This window comes from Sapajus apella, unplaced genomic scaffold, assembly GCF_009761245.1.
Source record: "Sapajus apella isolate SASKATOON/1434 unplaced genomic scaffold, GSC_monkey_1.0 scaffold44, whole genome shotgun sequence".
NCBI classification, from domain to species: domain Eukaryota; kingdom Metazoa; phylum Chordata; class Mammalia; order Primates; family Cebidae; genus Sapajus; species Sapajus apella.
In genome coordinates, this window is record NW_022436984.1 from 12,271,296 (window position 1) to 12,287,064 (window position 15,769).

General features: G+C 39.6%; 2 protein-coding genes across 5 annotated transcripts in view; one reads left to right on the forward strand and one right to left on the reverse strand.

The window, feature by feature from the left end:
* DHX57 (DExH-box helicase 57) overlaps positions 1-6,782 on the reverse strand; it is a 77,998-nt gene extending 71,216 nt beyond the window's left edge. Inside the window, exons 1-2 of one of the 4 annotated variants that reach the window (XM_032239367.1) lie at positions 6,636-6,782; positions 546-642 (exon numbers count right to left, since the gene is read on the reverse strand). Coding sequence is in view for 3 of the 4 variants with exons in the window: in XM_032239364.1 (XP_032095255.1) it covers positions 410-636 (227 nt within the window). In the remaining variant the exon portion in view is untranslated. Of the gene's footprint in view, positions 1-409; positions 643-4,838; positions 4,887-6,391; positions 6,572-6,635 lie in introns of those variants that run through there. The other 3 variants (XM_032239364.1, XM_032239366.1, XM_032239365.1) reach the window with 3 other exon arrangements.
* A 20-nt stretch (positions 6,783-6,802) lies between these two features.
* MORN2 (MORN repeat containing 2) lies at positions 6,803-14,109 on the forward strand. The gene is made up of 5 exons (XM_032239368.1): positions 6,803-6,958; positions 11,175-11,225; positions 11,606-11,712; positions 12,908-13,044; positions 13,854-14,109. The coding sequence occupies exons 4-5, from the start codon at positions 12,908-12,910 to the stop codon at positions 13,954-13,956; spliced, it is 240 nt and encodes a 79-aa protein (XP_032095259.1). The 5' UTR covers positions 6,803-6,958; positions 11,175-11,225; positions 11,606-11,712; the 3' UTR covers positions 13,957-14,109.
* Positions 14,110-15,769: the final 1,660 nt, after the last annotated feature.

The window sequence follows — 15,769 nt, forward strand, 5'->3', positions numbered from 1 at the left end:
AATTATCTTTATTTCTGATTACTAAAAAAAAAACGCCAGGGGCAGTGGCTCATGCCTGTAATTCCCACACTTTAAGAGGCTGAAGTGGTAGGATTGCTTAAGCCCAGGAGTTTGAGACCAGCCTGGCAGCACAGCAAGACCCTGTCTCTATTTAAAAAAGAGAGAAATAAAAATGTTAACATCATCATTTTAACATCAATCTATGATGCCTAAGGAATACTTAAAATAATTCCTACATATACACAAAAGCTGTTATTTCCCATCATGCGTTCAGAAAAGGCTACAAAGAGGAGGACAATTAATTTGACCAGAATTACTTGACTTTTTTTCCCTTCTCAGCCATCTGTTGTCCCATACATTGGGGATTAATACCATTTCCATATTTAAACATTTAAAGAGTTACAATGACCTGGAAGGGCGCCGTGATTCACTGAAGATACAAAAGTCATCTCCATCATCCCAAATTCTACTGGAGGCCTTTCTATTGCCGCCACCTCCACCACCACCACCGCCACCGCCACCACTACCACTCCCATGAGATTTACTGGCGTGACTCCTGCCTCCTCTTCCTCCTCTAGAAGACCCTTTTCCACCTCCTTTGCCTGGTTTGCCTTTTCTTCTTACTGAAGAGCTCATTTTCACCTGCAAGAGAAAAAAATTAAAGTAAACATTATAAAACTAGACATGTATGATAATCCTTTGTTTGCCAAACTTATGAATATAGGCTACTTTAAAGAAATAAAGGAAAATGCAGATCTAAAAAGAGATGGCCTTAGGTCAGGATTCTGAATCTGTTCCAGTGAAAAAAATTAAAAACTACAAAATAAAAAGAGCCGGCCAGTTTAGGGGTAGTATGGATAAATCTTCACAAAAGATTTATAAGCACTTCCACCTCAGGACTACATTTAGTGAATGCCTCCGACACAGATTTCTTAACCAAAGATGTACATCATAAACACATGGAGAAGTTTCAAAACACACATGTCTAGGATTTAACCCTAGATTCTCATTTGGTTAGGTCTAACATAGAGTTTTATTTATTTATTTATATAGAGATGGAGTCTTGCTCTGTTGCCCAGGCTGGAGCACAGTGGCACGATCTCGGCTCGCTGCAACCTCCACCTCCCGGGTTCAAGCAATTCTCCTGCCCTAGTCTCTGGAGTAGCTAGGATTACAGGCACCTGCCACCAAGCCCAGCTAATATTTGTATTTTTAGTAGAAACGGGGTTTTACCATGTTGGCCAGGCTGGTCTTGAACTCCTGATCTCAAGTGATCTGTGCACCTCAGCATTCCAAAGTGCTGGGATTACAGGTGTGAGCCACTGCACCCAGCCTAGTATAGGGTTTTTAAAACCACAGTTGAGAAGAGAAGTTTTCATGTATTTAATATATGTTCTGACAAAATTTAAATTTACATATGCTCTATCAGGAATACGCGTGGGTTTGGAGATTCTGCCAGGGGCAAAAGGGAAGTAGGCCATAAAGCAGATAGCTCCTAATCTTTTTCCAAAGGATTGATTCCACTTACAATGGAATGTGGAGAAGTTCGAACCTAAAAGTACTTTCAAGAATAGTGAGGTTGGGCTGTGTGTGGTGGCTCACGCCTGTAATCCAAGCACTTTGGAGGCCAAGGCACACAGATTACCTGGGGTCCGGAGTACAAGACCAGCCTGACCAACATGGTGAAACCCCGTCTTAAAAAAAAAAAAGAAAAAAAAGAATAGTGAGGTTGTGGTGAAAAGGAGATTACAGGATAAATAAAGATATGTTTAGATTGTTGGCCAACTAGTTTGCAGGAAACAAACCAAGGGATAAGATCACTAGGAAATGCGTTTTTGGTGGAAAAAATATTGAATCTGGATCTCAGAAATCGGTGCTTCAAAGAAGTCACAATTTGGTTGGATTAGTTTGTAAAGGAATTTACTCTCCAGAGCATTGTTGAAAATAATTGAGCCATCAACCATGGGCATACCCAAAGCTGTACCTCCTAGAGGAGCAAGAGCAGAGGCTTAAAATCGTAGGAGGGAAACAGACTTCACTAAAATAATCTAGCCAGTCACTAAAAATTAAACCAGCAAATAACAATAAGAAGCCCCCGAAAGGGGAGAATCAGTACCCAGAGTTGTTACAGTTTGTTACCTACAAGTTAACAAAAAAATCACAAGGCATGCATAGAAACACTTAAGCATGACCCATATACTGAGGGGGAAAAGCACAAATTGCCTGTGAGTGAGACAAGATGTCAGATTTAACAGAAAAAGACTTCAAAATAGTCATTATAAGTATGTTCGCAGTAATAAAGGAATGCACACACACAAAAAATTTATACTGGATATTTATTTATTTGAAAACCAGCATAAATGTATTGTTTCTTCTTTCCTTTGAAATGATTTAAAAAGGAATTATATAAGATAATATGTATATGATGTAATGTTGGGCCTGTAACCTATAGGAAGGTAATATGTGTGTAATATATTTGCCAATAACAGCACAAAGAAGATTGGTGGGAGCATAACTGTACTATTCTGAGAAAATGACCGCAGATGGTAAAGTAATAATTGTAACAATATATAGTTGGGTATATAACATTAATAGATATAATATGTATAACAATACTATAAAAGGGAGGAAAAAATAGAGCTATATAAAATTAATACTTCTATATATCTGTCTTAGTCTGTTTTCTGCTATAACAGAATGCCACAGACTAGGTAATTTATAAACAATAGAAATTTATTTGGCTCATGGTAATGGAGGCTGAGAAGTCCAAGAGCATGATGCGGGCATCTGGCGAGTGTTACCTCATGGTGGAAGATGGAAGGCAGAAGTGAGCATGACACAGAGAGAGGCACCAGCAGCCAGACGTATTTTATAATAACTCACTCTTCCTATAACTAACCACTCCCATGCTAGTGACAGTAATCCATTAATGAGGGCTCTGCCCTCATGATCTAATTACCTTTTATTGGGCTCCATCTCCTAACCCTATTGTATTAGAAATGAAATGTCTAATACATGAACTTTAGGGATAAATATTCAAACCATAGTAATATTGCTAGAATTAAGCTAGTATAAATCTGAAGCTGATTCTGATAAATTATGATGTATATGATTAACCTCAAAGCAATCACAAAAATACTACATTAGAAAATATTCACTTAATGACTAAATGCAAATGAAAGCGTAAAGTAAGAACAGAAGAAAAAATAGACAATGAGACATAGAGACATCCAAAAGTAGAATAGAATTAGATGTAATTCCCAGTATATAGATAACAAAAATAAATGTGAAAGAATAAAGCAGTCCAATCAAAAGACAGAGATTGGCAGACTGGATTAAAAAACATGATCCAAATATATGCTGTCTGCAGGAGAGACACTTTAAATTCAAAGACACAACAAATGAAAAGGAAAAAGATGATCTTGCCAAACAGCAACCACAAGAAAAGTGGAGTGGCTATGTTAATATCTGACAAAACAGAATTTAAAGCAAAAAATGTTACTAGAGATAGGGATATTTCTTAATGATAAAAGGGTTAATCTATCAGGAAAAGATAACAATGAAAAACACGTATGTACCTAATAATAGGGCACCAAAATACACAAAGCAACAACTGACAGAAATGAAAAGAGAATTAGGCAATTCAATAATAATAGTAGGAGGCTTCAATACCTTACTTTCAATAATGGTGGAACAACTAGACAGAGGATCAACAAGAAAATAAAAGACTTAACACTCTAAACCAACTAGACCTAATAGATGTCTACAGAATACTTCACCCAATAACAAAACATACATACTTCTCAAGTACATATGAAACATTTTCCAGAATAGACCACGCTAGGTGATTAAAAAAAAAAACAAACCTGAATACTCTTTTTTTTTTTTTTTTTTAGACAGAGTCTCACTCTGTCACCAAGGCTGGAGTACAGTGGCGCAATCTCAGCTCACTGCAATCTCCACCTCCCTTCAAGTGGTTCTTCTGCCTCAGCCTCCTGTGTAGCTGGGACTACAGGCATGCGTCACCATGTCCCCTGGCTAATTTTTGTATTTTTAGTACAGATAGTGTTTTACCAAGTTGGTCAGGCTGGTCTGGAATTCTTGACCACAGGTGATTCACCCTTCTTGGCCTCCCAAAGTGCAGGGATTACAGGCGTCAGCCACGGGTGCCCAGCATAAATCTCAATAAATTAAAAAAGAAATAAATAATATGAAGTATGTTCTCTAACCAAAACGGAATTAAAAATCAAAAGCTAGAAAAAATTTGGGCAACTCACAAATATGTGGCGATTAAACTAGATCTTTTGGTATTCCTTTCTTCAAAATTCTTGATGATTATACATATGTATTCAGTGTTTATCTTAAGTTTGTCTCTCCTTCCTACTCCCAGAAAGCTCTTTGAAAGTAAGAATATGTCTATTTTGATTACCACTGTACCCTTAACACAGTGTCCAGCATGTAGTATGAATTCAATATCTATTTGTGGAATGAATGACTGAAGGTTGAAAACAATGACCTATGTGGGAATGGAGATTTGTTCATCTATCCATTCATTCCACAAATATTTATTGAACACTTACTATGTACCAGATCCTGGGGATATAACAGCAAAGAAGGCAAAATTTCTGCCTCATGAAGCTTACCTTCCAGAGGGTAAGACAGATACTAAACAAATAAATATGGCCTGGGTGCAATGACTCACACCTGTAATCCCAGCACTGTGGGAGGCCAAGATGGACAGATCACCTAAGGTCAGGAGTTTGAGACCAGCCTGACCAACATGGAGAAACCCCGTCTCTACCAAAAATACAAAATTAGTTGGGCATGGTGGCACACACCTGAAATCCCAGCTACTCGGGAGGCTGAGACAAGAGAATCGCTTGAACTGGAAGCAGAGGCTGTGGTGAGCCGAGATAGCGTCATTCCACTCCTGCCTGGGCAACAAGAGCAAAATTCTGTCAGAAAACAAAACAAAACACCGAGTAGATACATATTATTACTTAAGTGCTATCAAGAAAAAAAGAAACCCTGAGGCTATTATTTTAGACAGAGTGGTTGGGTAAGGTCTCTTCGAGATCACATTTTAAAGGACATCTGGAAGAAACTGAGAGAATGAGCCATGAAATAATCATCCCTCAGTATACACAGGGGATAGGTTCCAGAGCCCCATGTATGCCAAAATCCACGCATACTCAAGTCCTGCAGTCAGCCCTGTAGAACCTACATACAGGAAAAGTTGGCCCTCTGTATGTGGGGTTTTGCATTCCAGGAATACTGCCTTTTCTTTTTCTTTTTTGAGACTGGATCTTGTTCTATCACCCGGCTGCAGTTCAGTGGTACAATCATAGCTTACCGCAGCCCCGATCTCCTGGGCTCAAGCAATCTTCCTGCCTCAGTCTCCTGAATAGGTGGGACCACAGGCACACCACCACACCCAGCTACTTTTTGAAAGTTTTAGTAGAGACGAGGTTTCACTATGTTGCCCAATCTGGTCTCATACTCCTTAGCTCAGGTTATCCTCTCAGCTTGGCCTCCCAAAGTACTGGGATTACATGCATGAGCCACTGTGCCTGGTTGAAATACTGTATTTTCAATCTATGTTGGGTTGGAAAAAAATCCACCTATAAGTGGACCCTTGTAGTTCAAACCCACGTTGTTCAAGTGTCAACTTTACTCACAAAAATGTAGTCATTAAAATCTTAACAGGAAAGAAAAAGAACAGGTCAAACTGAATTCTGTAAGGTCGTACATCAATAATTACCTATTATTTCTAAAATTTAGGGAAAGGATATAACAAATCAAGCAGACAGATTAGAATTTCATCTCAAAAACCATGCAGCCCACGTAAACTTATGTACTGAGAAACATTAGGAAAAAGCAAGAGGATATTTACTCTGATTCAAAACAAGTTGCCTCAGACCAACACAGAAAATGTTACCTTTACAACTAGATCTGAGATACCCACTCAAAATTTTAAACGAAGATTTGCTGACTGTAGTGGTACCCAGTACCACTCTCCCAGAGTTTTCCAGGGAATAGGAATTAGGTTGTATAATCCACGTGGTTAGATTACACTATCTATTCCATCTAGCCTAGGAAGATTCCAACTATCTTTCTTCACCATGGATATAGGGACCTATGTTTGGCTGTAAGAGTATTCTTTGATACTCAAGGCGCTGAAAAGTGACTACACACTACTCTCCTCCCAGGCAGATCTCTGACTGATCACAATATATCCAGCTCCATCCAGATATACAGATCTCGTACCCATTTTCGAACTCACATCGTCCCCACTCTTCTCCCCAAAAAGGCCACACAGAGACAGGGAACGAAGCCTGAGCCCCTTCAATCAACCCCTTAGCCCGCTCCAAGCTTGAATTTCACTCCCCACCTGCGGTCTGAGCGTGGACCAATCTCAGCGGCAGAGCCTCGCCTTGGTCCGGTCCCAGGGCCTGGGATCCTGCTGGTCCAGACTCACCGGTCCCAGGCAGACAGGCTGAGCTACACTGGGCCGCAATGCTCCTCAGATCCGGACCACTCCTGAAGCAGGAAGCAGGAGACACACTGGCAACCAGAGCGACGCGCAGACCTTGCGCACAATGCGCATCACTTGTCCGCAGAAGTGGAAGACGTACCTGGCTCGCAGCGTTGGGTCTCCAGCCCGCTGCCGGGAGGTGCTGCCCAAGGGTCAGAGTCCCCACTGGGTTTGGCTACTCTCACGGTTCTCACTTGGAGTAGCCCTGTGGTGGCCCAGCTACAGCGGTACAGCCCCGGCGCCTTCTGATTGGCTCAGCTTCGGCCCCTCGCGTATTCGCTTCCGGGTGAGAGGTGTCCGGTCGCCCCAGCAACCAAGTCGCACCTGGAGCTGTCCTAGCGCCTAGCTCTCTCCCAGCCGCAGAGCTGGCCGCCCAGGGGGAGACGCAGAGTCTGGATAATCTCTCTAACACCTCTCGGTCAAGTGAGTGCCTGTCCTCCCAACGACCCGGACAAAGAAGGGCTCCTTTAAGTTGGACTAGCGTGGAGTCAGAACTTGCTTGGCCCCTGGTAACTCCCGTAGGGGTGTGACATACTTCCTGACCGTCTAGGCGAGGGCCACGGAGGAACCCCTGGTCTGGGAATCTAGCTCTGATTCTGTCGTTAATTCGCTGTTGAGACACCCGAGACGCGTGCCAACCTCCCTGGGCCTCAGTTTCCGCTATGGCGCCTGGCGGTCTCTGTGAGGTTCCCTCTGGCTCTGACATTCCAAGTTTCGAATGTAGAACATTCTAGCGGCAATTGAAAACAGTCCAGTTTCTGATATGTTTACGTTTAATGTTCTGCTTTATAAGCATGCAACGATTGCTTCCGAAATGCCCTTCATTCACTAGACGTTCTGTTACTATTAGTACTAAACAAGGAGTCGGACAGTAGGGTGAGAAGAGATTTGACTAATCCGCCATCTGTGTCCTCCTAGAGGAACCGGGTGGGATGGGAGATCCCGATACAAAAGCATGGTTTTAATAGAGCCCTAAGTACTACAGTAGGAATTGGCCCAAAGTGCTGTAGGGGCTCCCAAATGAGTCTGAGGTTGACCAGTAATGAGAAAAAAGGCTTTGTGGGAGAACTCATACCAGAGCTGAGGCTTCAAGAAAACAATAGCTAATATTTACTTTAGACACTGGGCTAAGTGCTTTAACTAAATTAGCTCATTTACTTAATTTGCCCCATCTAAGGATGAGATAACTGAGGCATAATGTAATTATTTGTCCGAGGCCAAAGAAAATGGTGGAGTCTGGATGCAAAGCTAGGTAGTCCCATGCCAGGGCATGAAACCCTAACTACCACACTCTATTTTGCCAATTCTTAAGGATGAATAGCGATTAACCAGATAAAGAAGAGAAGGGTGTTCCACCCAGAGTACAGCATGGCATCAGTGGGAAACTACAAGCAGATCTGGTAATCTAGTTAGTTATCATTAAACACTTAGAAAGCAGCTCTGTGTGCCTGCCCAGTTGGAATTTCAAATCTTGCAGACTTGTAAGTAACTAATTTATGAGCACACATGGCAGTTTCTATATACTGCCATACTTCACCCTGTATCCACAACCAGATCTTAGAAATTATAGGGAAAAAATGAGCAGACATACCGAAATTCATATTTTTCTAAGAGTTAGTGTTAGTGTCTATATTTAACCCCTAAACAAGATCGGAATTCTAGCAAGATTGCTCTCTACCCTCCACACCATTTCCATATTGATATTACCTGAGTTTTAGTTACAGATTCTTTTTTGTTTGTTTTTTGTTTTTTAGTTTTTAATTTTGGTAGAAATGGAATCTCACTATGTTGCCCAGACTGGTGTCAAACTCCTGGGCTCAAGCAATCCTCACACACTCAAAGCATTGGGATTACAGGCATGTGCCACCAGATTCTGTTTTTAAACTTAATTCTTTTTTATTTTATTATTTTTTAAATACAAGTGTCTTGCTCTCTCGTCCAGGCTGGAATGCAGCAGTGTGATCAGGGCTTACTGCAGCTTTTATTTCCTGGGCTCAAGCGATCCTCCCTCAAGCGATCAGCCCCCTACATAGCTGGGACTACAAGCATGTGACAGCATACCTAGCTAATTCTTGTATTTTTTGAGGAGACAAAGGTTTCGCCATGTTGCCCAGGCTGGTCTCAAACTCCTAGGCTTTAGCAACCCACCCGCCTCAGCCTCCCAAAGTGCTGGGATTCCTGGCGTGAGCCACTAATTAATCCTACCATCATGCCTGCCAGTTTCCATGATTTTAGACTGACAGTTTCGTTGGATGTAGAATATTGGGTTGAAAATAATTTTATCTTGGAATTTTATTTATTATTTATTTATTTATTTTGAGAAGGATTTTTGCTCTTGTTACCCAAGCTGGAGTGCAATGGCGCGATCTCGGCTCACCGCAACCTCTGCCTCCTGGGTTCAAGCAATTCTCTTACCTCAGCCTCCCAAGTAGCTGGGAGTACAGGCGTGTGCCGCCATGCCCAGCTAATTTTTGTATTTTTAGTAGAGACCGGGTTTCACCGTGTTGACTAGGATGGTCTTGATCTCTTGACCTCGTGATCCACCTGCCTCGGCCTCCCAAAGTGCTGGGATTATAGGCGTGAACCACTGCACCCGGCCTTGTCTCAGAATTTTAAAGACATCATGCCATTTTTATTTATTTATTTTTTTAAATCCACTGCTGCTGATGTCAATCTTTTGTAGTTTATTGTAGGTAATCTCGTTTTTGTTTGCTTGTTTTTAACTAGTCTAACTGGCTTTTGTCTTTGTGTCTGAAATTTTGCTGTAATCTATCTAGGTGTGGGGTTTTGCTTAGTTCTCATTTGTAGTTCAAGCAGTCATTAAATTGTTGGCTGTTTATTCAAATATCCTTTATTCTTTGCCCTTGCAATTCTTGTTAGACTGACATTAGCATTTTGTATCTGTTTTCCATTATTTTAAAATTCTTTGTGCTACTTTCTTTTTTTTTTTAATTAAAAAAAGTTTTTTTCCAGCCATCTTACTCACACTTTGTGGTACTTTCTAAGCACATTTTTCAACCTAATGTTCCAGTTCATGAATTTGTTTTCAGTTATATCTATTCTGCTATTCATCCCTTCTCAGAAGTTTTGTTTCACCAATTATATTATTTATTTCCTAGATTGCTAATTGTTTGTTTTTGTTTTTTTATAATCACCAGTTCGTGTCTCAAGGATACTAATACTCTCCCTTTCTGAGGATATTACAGCTTAAGTCCTCTGCCTATTGTGTTAACTGTTTCCTCAGAGGAGATAAGCCTCCAACCTTTCTTAACTGGCACCTAAATTAATTTTTAAATTCCCTTGTCCCACCATAAAGACTCCAATTCAGTAGATGTGGGATAGAGAGAGGGAACTTAGAAGCATCTCAGGTGATTCTGAAGGGTGGGCCAGAGAGGATATGCTGGCATACCCTCTCTATGTAAGTTTTCTTCAGTATCAGAAAATACAGTTTCTAATGTTTTAGTTCACTAAGTGTCCAGGGCTCAGAGGCCCAGAGTCCCCCTCAGTCTTGTGGTCCTCTTTCTTCCTTTTTCACTTGGTCTGCATTCCAGTCTCATTCTGTGTGGGTCTACCAGCCCTTCCACACTTGCTATCTTTATTTTCCATTTCTTCCTACTGCCAAATTAGAGATTCCTCACTTCACTTTACCTCTGTGGGACAATCAGTAAACCATATGGGCTACCAAAGAGAAATAAGAACATATCCACACCAAAATTTGTACACCATTTTTTTTTAACTCCTAGGAAGCTGTGTGTGTGTTTTTTTAAAAATGTACATCAATGTTTAGAGCAGCATTATTCATAATGGCCCCAAACTGGAAACAACTTAAATGTCCATGAACTGATGAACGAATTAAAAAAAACATGCTATTTCTGTACAAAATATTTATACAATATACTTGGCTATAAAAAGGAATGAAGTACTGATACATGATACAACATGGATGAACCTTAGAAACATTAAGTGAAAAGAGCCAGACACAAAGGACCACATATTGTATGATTTCATTTATAAGAAATGTCCAAAATAGGCAAATCCACTGAGACAGAAAGTAGATGAGTGGTTGTCAGGAGTTTGGGGTAGTAGGGTGAGGGGTGTTGGATGGGAATTGTAATGGGTAACTGCTAATGGGTACAGGATTTCTTTCTGGGATGATTTAAATATTCTAAAATTAGATTGTGATGACAGAGGCACAACTCTGTGAATATACTAAAAAACATCAAATTATATATTTTTAAAGGGTAAATTTTGTGGTATGTGAATTATATATTAATAAAGCTATAATAATAAATACATCTTAAAAGAGATCATCTGGGCAAAATTATTTATTTCCCCAGGACCCTGCATTAGATGATGGAAATGCCAGGTAATCATCATATGCTTGTGACCCTGTGAAGTGAGTCCATTTGGATAGTGTTTAAAGCACATTGGTTATAGGTGTTATGACATAAGAATATTTACATTTGGCTGGATGTGGTGGTGGCTCACATCTGCAACCTCAGCACCTTGGGAGGCTGAGGCGGGAGGATCACTTTAGCCCAGGAGTTTGAGACTGGCCTCAGCAACATAGTGAAGCTTTGCCTCTACCAAAAAAAAAAAAAGTCAACTTATGTCATTCTTCTTAAATCTTTTAAAACAGCTTCAGAAGTGTATAAGATCAGCTTTATCTTTCCAAATGGAGACAAGTATGGTAAGCATACACTTCAGTTACTTTTTCTGTACAGAAAATTAAATAGCTTAAGAATAAAAAAATGAGACTGTTAAATTTTATAAAACTACTATTGGAATATTAACTTTATTAACCAAAATAACAGAAATCCTAATAGATTTTAAAATTAAAACTTCAGTGTTAACTCTAGATGGTATGCCTTGGAAACCTATGGGATCTGTCAGTCTTCTTGGCCCATGAGTCTCAATTGTTACAAGATGTTCTGCGTTCACAGATTTACTCATCTCTGGTCTCACTGGTTTTAGTGCTAGGGAGCTGAAAAAACCCAAGAGATGTAGTTGCAATTAGGCCTAGACAGAACTATTCTCATTTATAATCTTCATTATTTCTCCCTTGTTCAGATGGTGACTGTACAAGAACATCTTCTGGAACCTATGAGAGAAATGGAATAGGTATTCATACCACTCCTAATGGGATTGTCTACACGGGAAGCTGGAAAGATGACAAGGTATTATTGTTGTTTTTAATACTGGCAGTGAATAAATAACTTTGTGGGTTAAATGATTCCAGGCATTGCACCATTAATCAAAAACTCCTATAATGAGTAGACTATATAATAAAAATAACAAATGATCATATTAACATGTATTAACTTACAAGTAATATTGAACTCATTGCAGTGAGGTAATCATCATTATTATCTTTCGCATATCCTATTCACTGAATAAAGCTGAATCCATTACATAATTTTCTCATTTAATTCTTATAACAACTGTATTATATAGGTACCATTAATACTCCTATTTTACAAATGAGGAAAATCAGGCTCAGGTTTTTTGTCCAGCTATTAAATGATAAACAGGAAAGTGAACCCAGGTCTGCTCGAATCCAAATTTGAATTCTTTTTAAAGACAATTTTATTTCTTTTTTTTTTTTTTTTTTGACAATTTTATTTCTTTTCTTTTCCTTCCTTCCTCCCTCCCTCCCTCCCTCCCTTCTTCCTTCCTTCCTTCCCTCCCTCCCTCCTTCCCTTCCTCCTTCCTTCCTTCCTTCCTTCCTTCCTTCCTTTTTTGACAGAGTCTCGCTCTGTCTCCCAGGCTGGAGTACAGTGGCATGATCTCGGCTCACTGCAACCTCCGCCTCCCAGGTTCAAGTGATTCTCCTGCCTCAGCCTCCCGAGTAGCTGAGACTACAGTTGTGTGCCACCACACTCAGCCAATTTTTTATATTTTTAGTAGAGATGGGATTTCACCATGTTGGCCAGGATGGTCTCACTCTCCTGCCTGACCTTGTGATTGCCCGCCTTGGCCTCCTAAAGTTCTGGGATTATAGGTGTGAGTCACCATGCCTGGCCAAATTTGAGTTCTTAGCAATTACTTTTTACTGGTTTCCTGAACTAACTAAGCTAGTTGCCCTTTAAGATTTCTGATACATTTAGGGTATCTTGATGACCCCTATTATTTTCATCATGGACCCCCTGATGTTCAGATGTCCCAGATCCAGAACATTTGATTTAGTGGGCTTCACAGATAGATCCAGGGTGAAGAAAAATGACAAAAATGTTATCTTAATGCTATCAAAATAAAGGATGATATAAAGTTGATTAATAATTAGCAGGTGATAGACTTATATTTGTACATTTTTGAAAGGTTCTCAGGAAACTGAAGATTAGTTTCTAAGGTAATTATCTTTGTTACAAACAGATGAACGGTTTTGGAAGACTTGAGCATTTTTCAGGAGCAGTATATGAAGGACAATTTAAGGATAACATGTTTCATGGCCTGGGGACTTACACATTCCCAACTGGGGCAAAATATATTGGAAATTTCAATGAAAATAGGTAAGGTTAAATTTAAAAAAATTCACTGTAACTCTAAAAAGTTCTTTTCTGGCATGTGTGCTTAAATATTTATTTATTTATTTATTGAGGCAGAGTCTTGATCTGTCATCCAGGCTGGAGTGCAATGGAGTGATCTCGGCTCACTGCAACCTCTGCCTCCCAGGTTCAAGTGATTCTCCTGCCTCAGCCACCCAAATAGCTGGGACCACAGACATGCACCACCGCACTTGGCTACTTTTTGTATTTTTAGTAGAGATGGAGTTTCACCCTGTTGGCCAGGCTGGTCTGGAACTCCTAACCTCAAGTGATCCGCCTGCCTCAGCCTCCCAAAATGCTGAGATTACAGGCATAAGCCACCATGCCTGGCTGCTTAAATACTGTAGTTAATTCTAAGTATTTTTTATAATGTTATCTAGTTTCTAAAAATCACTGGAGGCCAGATATGGTGGCATGGCACCTCAAAAATCATTGATGGTCAAGAAATATTTGTTGAATAACTAAAGCAATTAAGCTAAATAACCAATGTAAACATTTCATTTTTAAAAAACTCATTGTTTTGGTTTTGTATGAATTTAGATTATGTGATCCTAAAATCATGGACACCAAATAATTGTGTTTGTTTGGAATAGTATGTGATTTTTTTTTTTTTTTGGTAGGTTATTAAAGCAGGATGCTGGGTTTAAAAGTAAAGCTTGAAAGTAGAAAGATGTAATGCTTCAGACTTAGTGTACATTATGCTAGACAATCTTATATCTGGACTGTAAATTATTCATCTTGGTTAATGAAAAACTTATTTTTTACTATTGCAGGGTGGAAGGTGAAGGAGAATATACTGATATCCAAGGACTAGAATGGAGTGGTAACTTTCATTTTACAGCTGCTCCAGACCTGAAATTAAAGCTTCACATGTAGCTGTTCTTCACATGTAGATATAATGTTACATTAAAGTTTAAATGTAGTAATTGAAGCTTTCAATTGTAAGGAAAGCAACTAAATCTGCTCTTGGAAGTGACTTCATACAGTACCCCTATAAATTTGCCAATAAAACCATCACTTACACCTTTTTGAACTTCATTTTCGTTGTTTTATAATTAGTTTAAAATAAATTAGGTGATTCAATTCAGTCTGCTTATTATAATAACTATGACAGAACCATCCAAATCTTGGCAAAGTTGATTTCCGAACCTCTGAGTTTTGTCATCTTTTTTTTTCCCTAGTTTGTGCTGTGTATCCCAGGTGACATCCACCCTCTTTAAAAAAAAATTTTTTTTAGGCTATAATACATTTATTATTTTTTAACTTTTATTTTAGGTCCAGGCATACATGTGCAGGTTTGTTATACAGGTGAACTCATGTAACAGGGCTTTGTTGTGCAGATTATTTTGTCTCCCAGGTACTAAGCATAGTACCCAATAGTTATTTTTTCTGCTCCTCTCCCTCCTGCCAACCTCCACCCTCAAATAGCCCCCATGTCTGTTGTTCCTTTCTTTGTGTCCATGAGTTCTCATCATTTAGTTTCCACTTACAAGTGCGAACATGTGGTATTTGGTTTTCTGTTCCTGTGATAGTTTGCTAAAGATAATGAACACAATTTTAAGTGTACAATACATTATTGTTGTCTATAGGTACAGTGTTGTACAGCAGATCTCGACAGATTATTCATCCTGCTTGACTGAAACTTTATGGCCTTTGTTTAGTTACCTCTTATTTTCTCATCACCCCAGCCCTTGGTAACCTTTATTCTACACTTTGATTCTATGAATTTGACTATCTTATTTTATTTATTTATTTTTTTTCAGATGGAGTTTCACTCTTGTTGCCCAGGCTGGAGTGCAATGGCATGATCTCGGCTCACCGCAATCTCCGCCTCCTGGGTTCAAGCCTCCAAAGTAGCTGGGATTACAGGCACACATCACCATACCCAGCTAATTTTTGCATTTTTAGTAGAGATGGGGTTTCACCATGTTGGCTGGGCTGGTCTTGAACTCCTGATCCACCTGCCTTGGCCTCCCAAAGTGCTGAGATTATAGGTGTGAGCCACCCTGCCTGGCCGAATTTGACTATTTTAATACCTCATACTTTTAAGTGGAATCAGACAGTACTGGTCTTTCTGTGACTGGCTTATTTCACTTAGAATAATGTCCTCATGGTTCATCCATGTTGTCACAAATTGCAGGATTTCTCTTTTAAGGCTGAATGGTATTCCATTGTATGCATATACCATACGTATTTTCTTTATTCATTGTGGTGGGCATTTAGTTTGTTTCCACAGCTTGGCTATTGTGAATAGTGCTGCAGTGAACATAGGAGTGCTAATATTTGAGATCTTGATTTCTGTTCTTTTTTTTTTTTTTTTTTTTTTTGAGACAGAGGAGTCTCACTCTGTTGCCCAGGCTGGAGTGCAATGGTGCAATCTTGGCTCACTATAACCTCTGCTTCCTAGTTTCAAGCGATTCTTGTGCCTCAGCCACCTGAGTAGCCAGGATTACAGGTGTGTGTCACCACACATGGCTAATTTTTTGGTATTTTCAGTAGATATGGGGTTTCACCATGGTGGCCAGGTTGATCTTGAACTCCTTGCTTGCCTGGCCTCCGAAAGTGCTGGAATTACAAGCATGAGTCACCATACCCGGCTTCAATTCTTCTAGAAAAAAACATCGAGAAGTAGGATTTCTGACTCATATTGTAGTTTTATTTATTTATTTTTGTTATTTATTATTCTTAT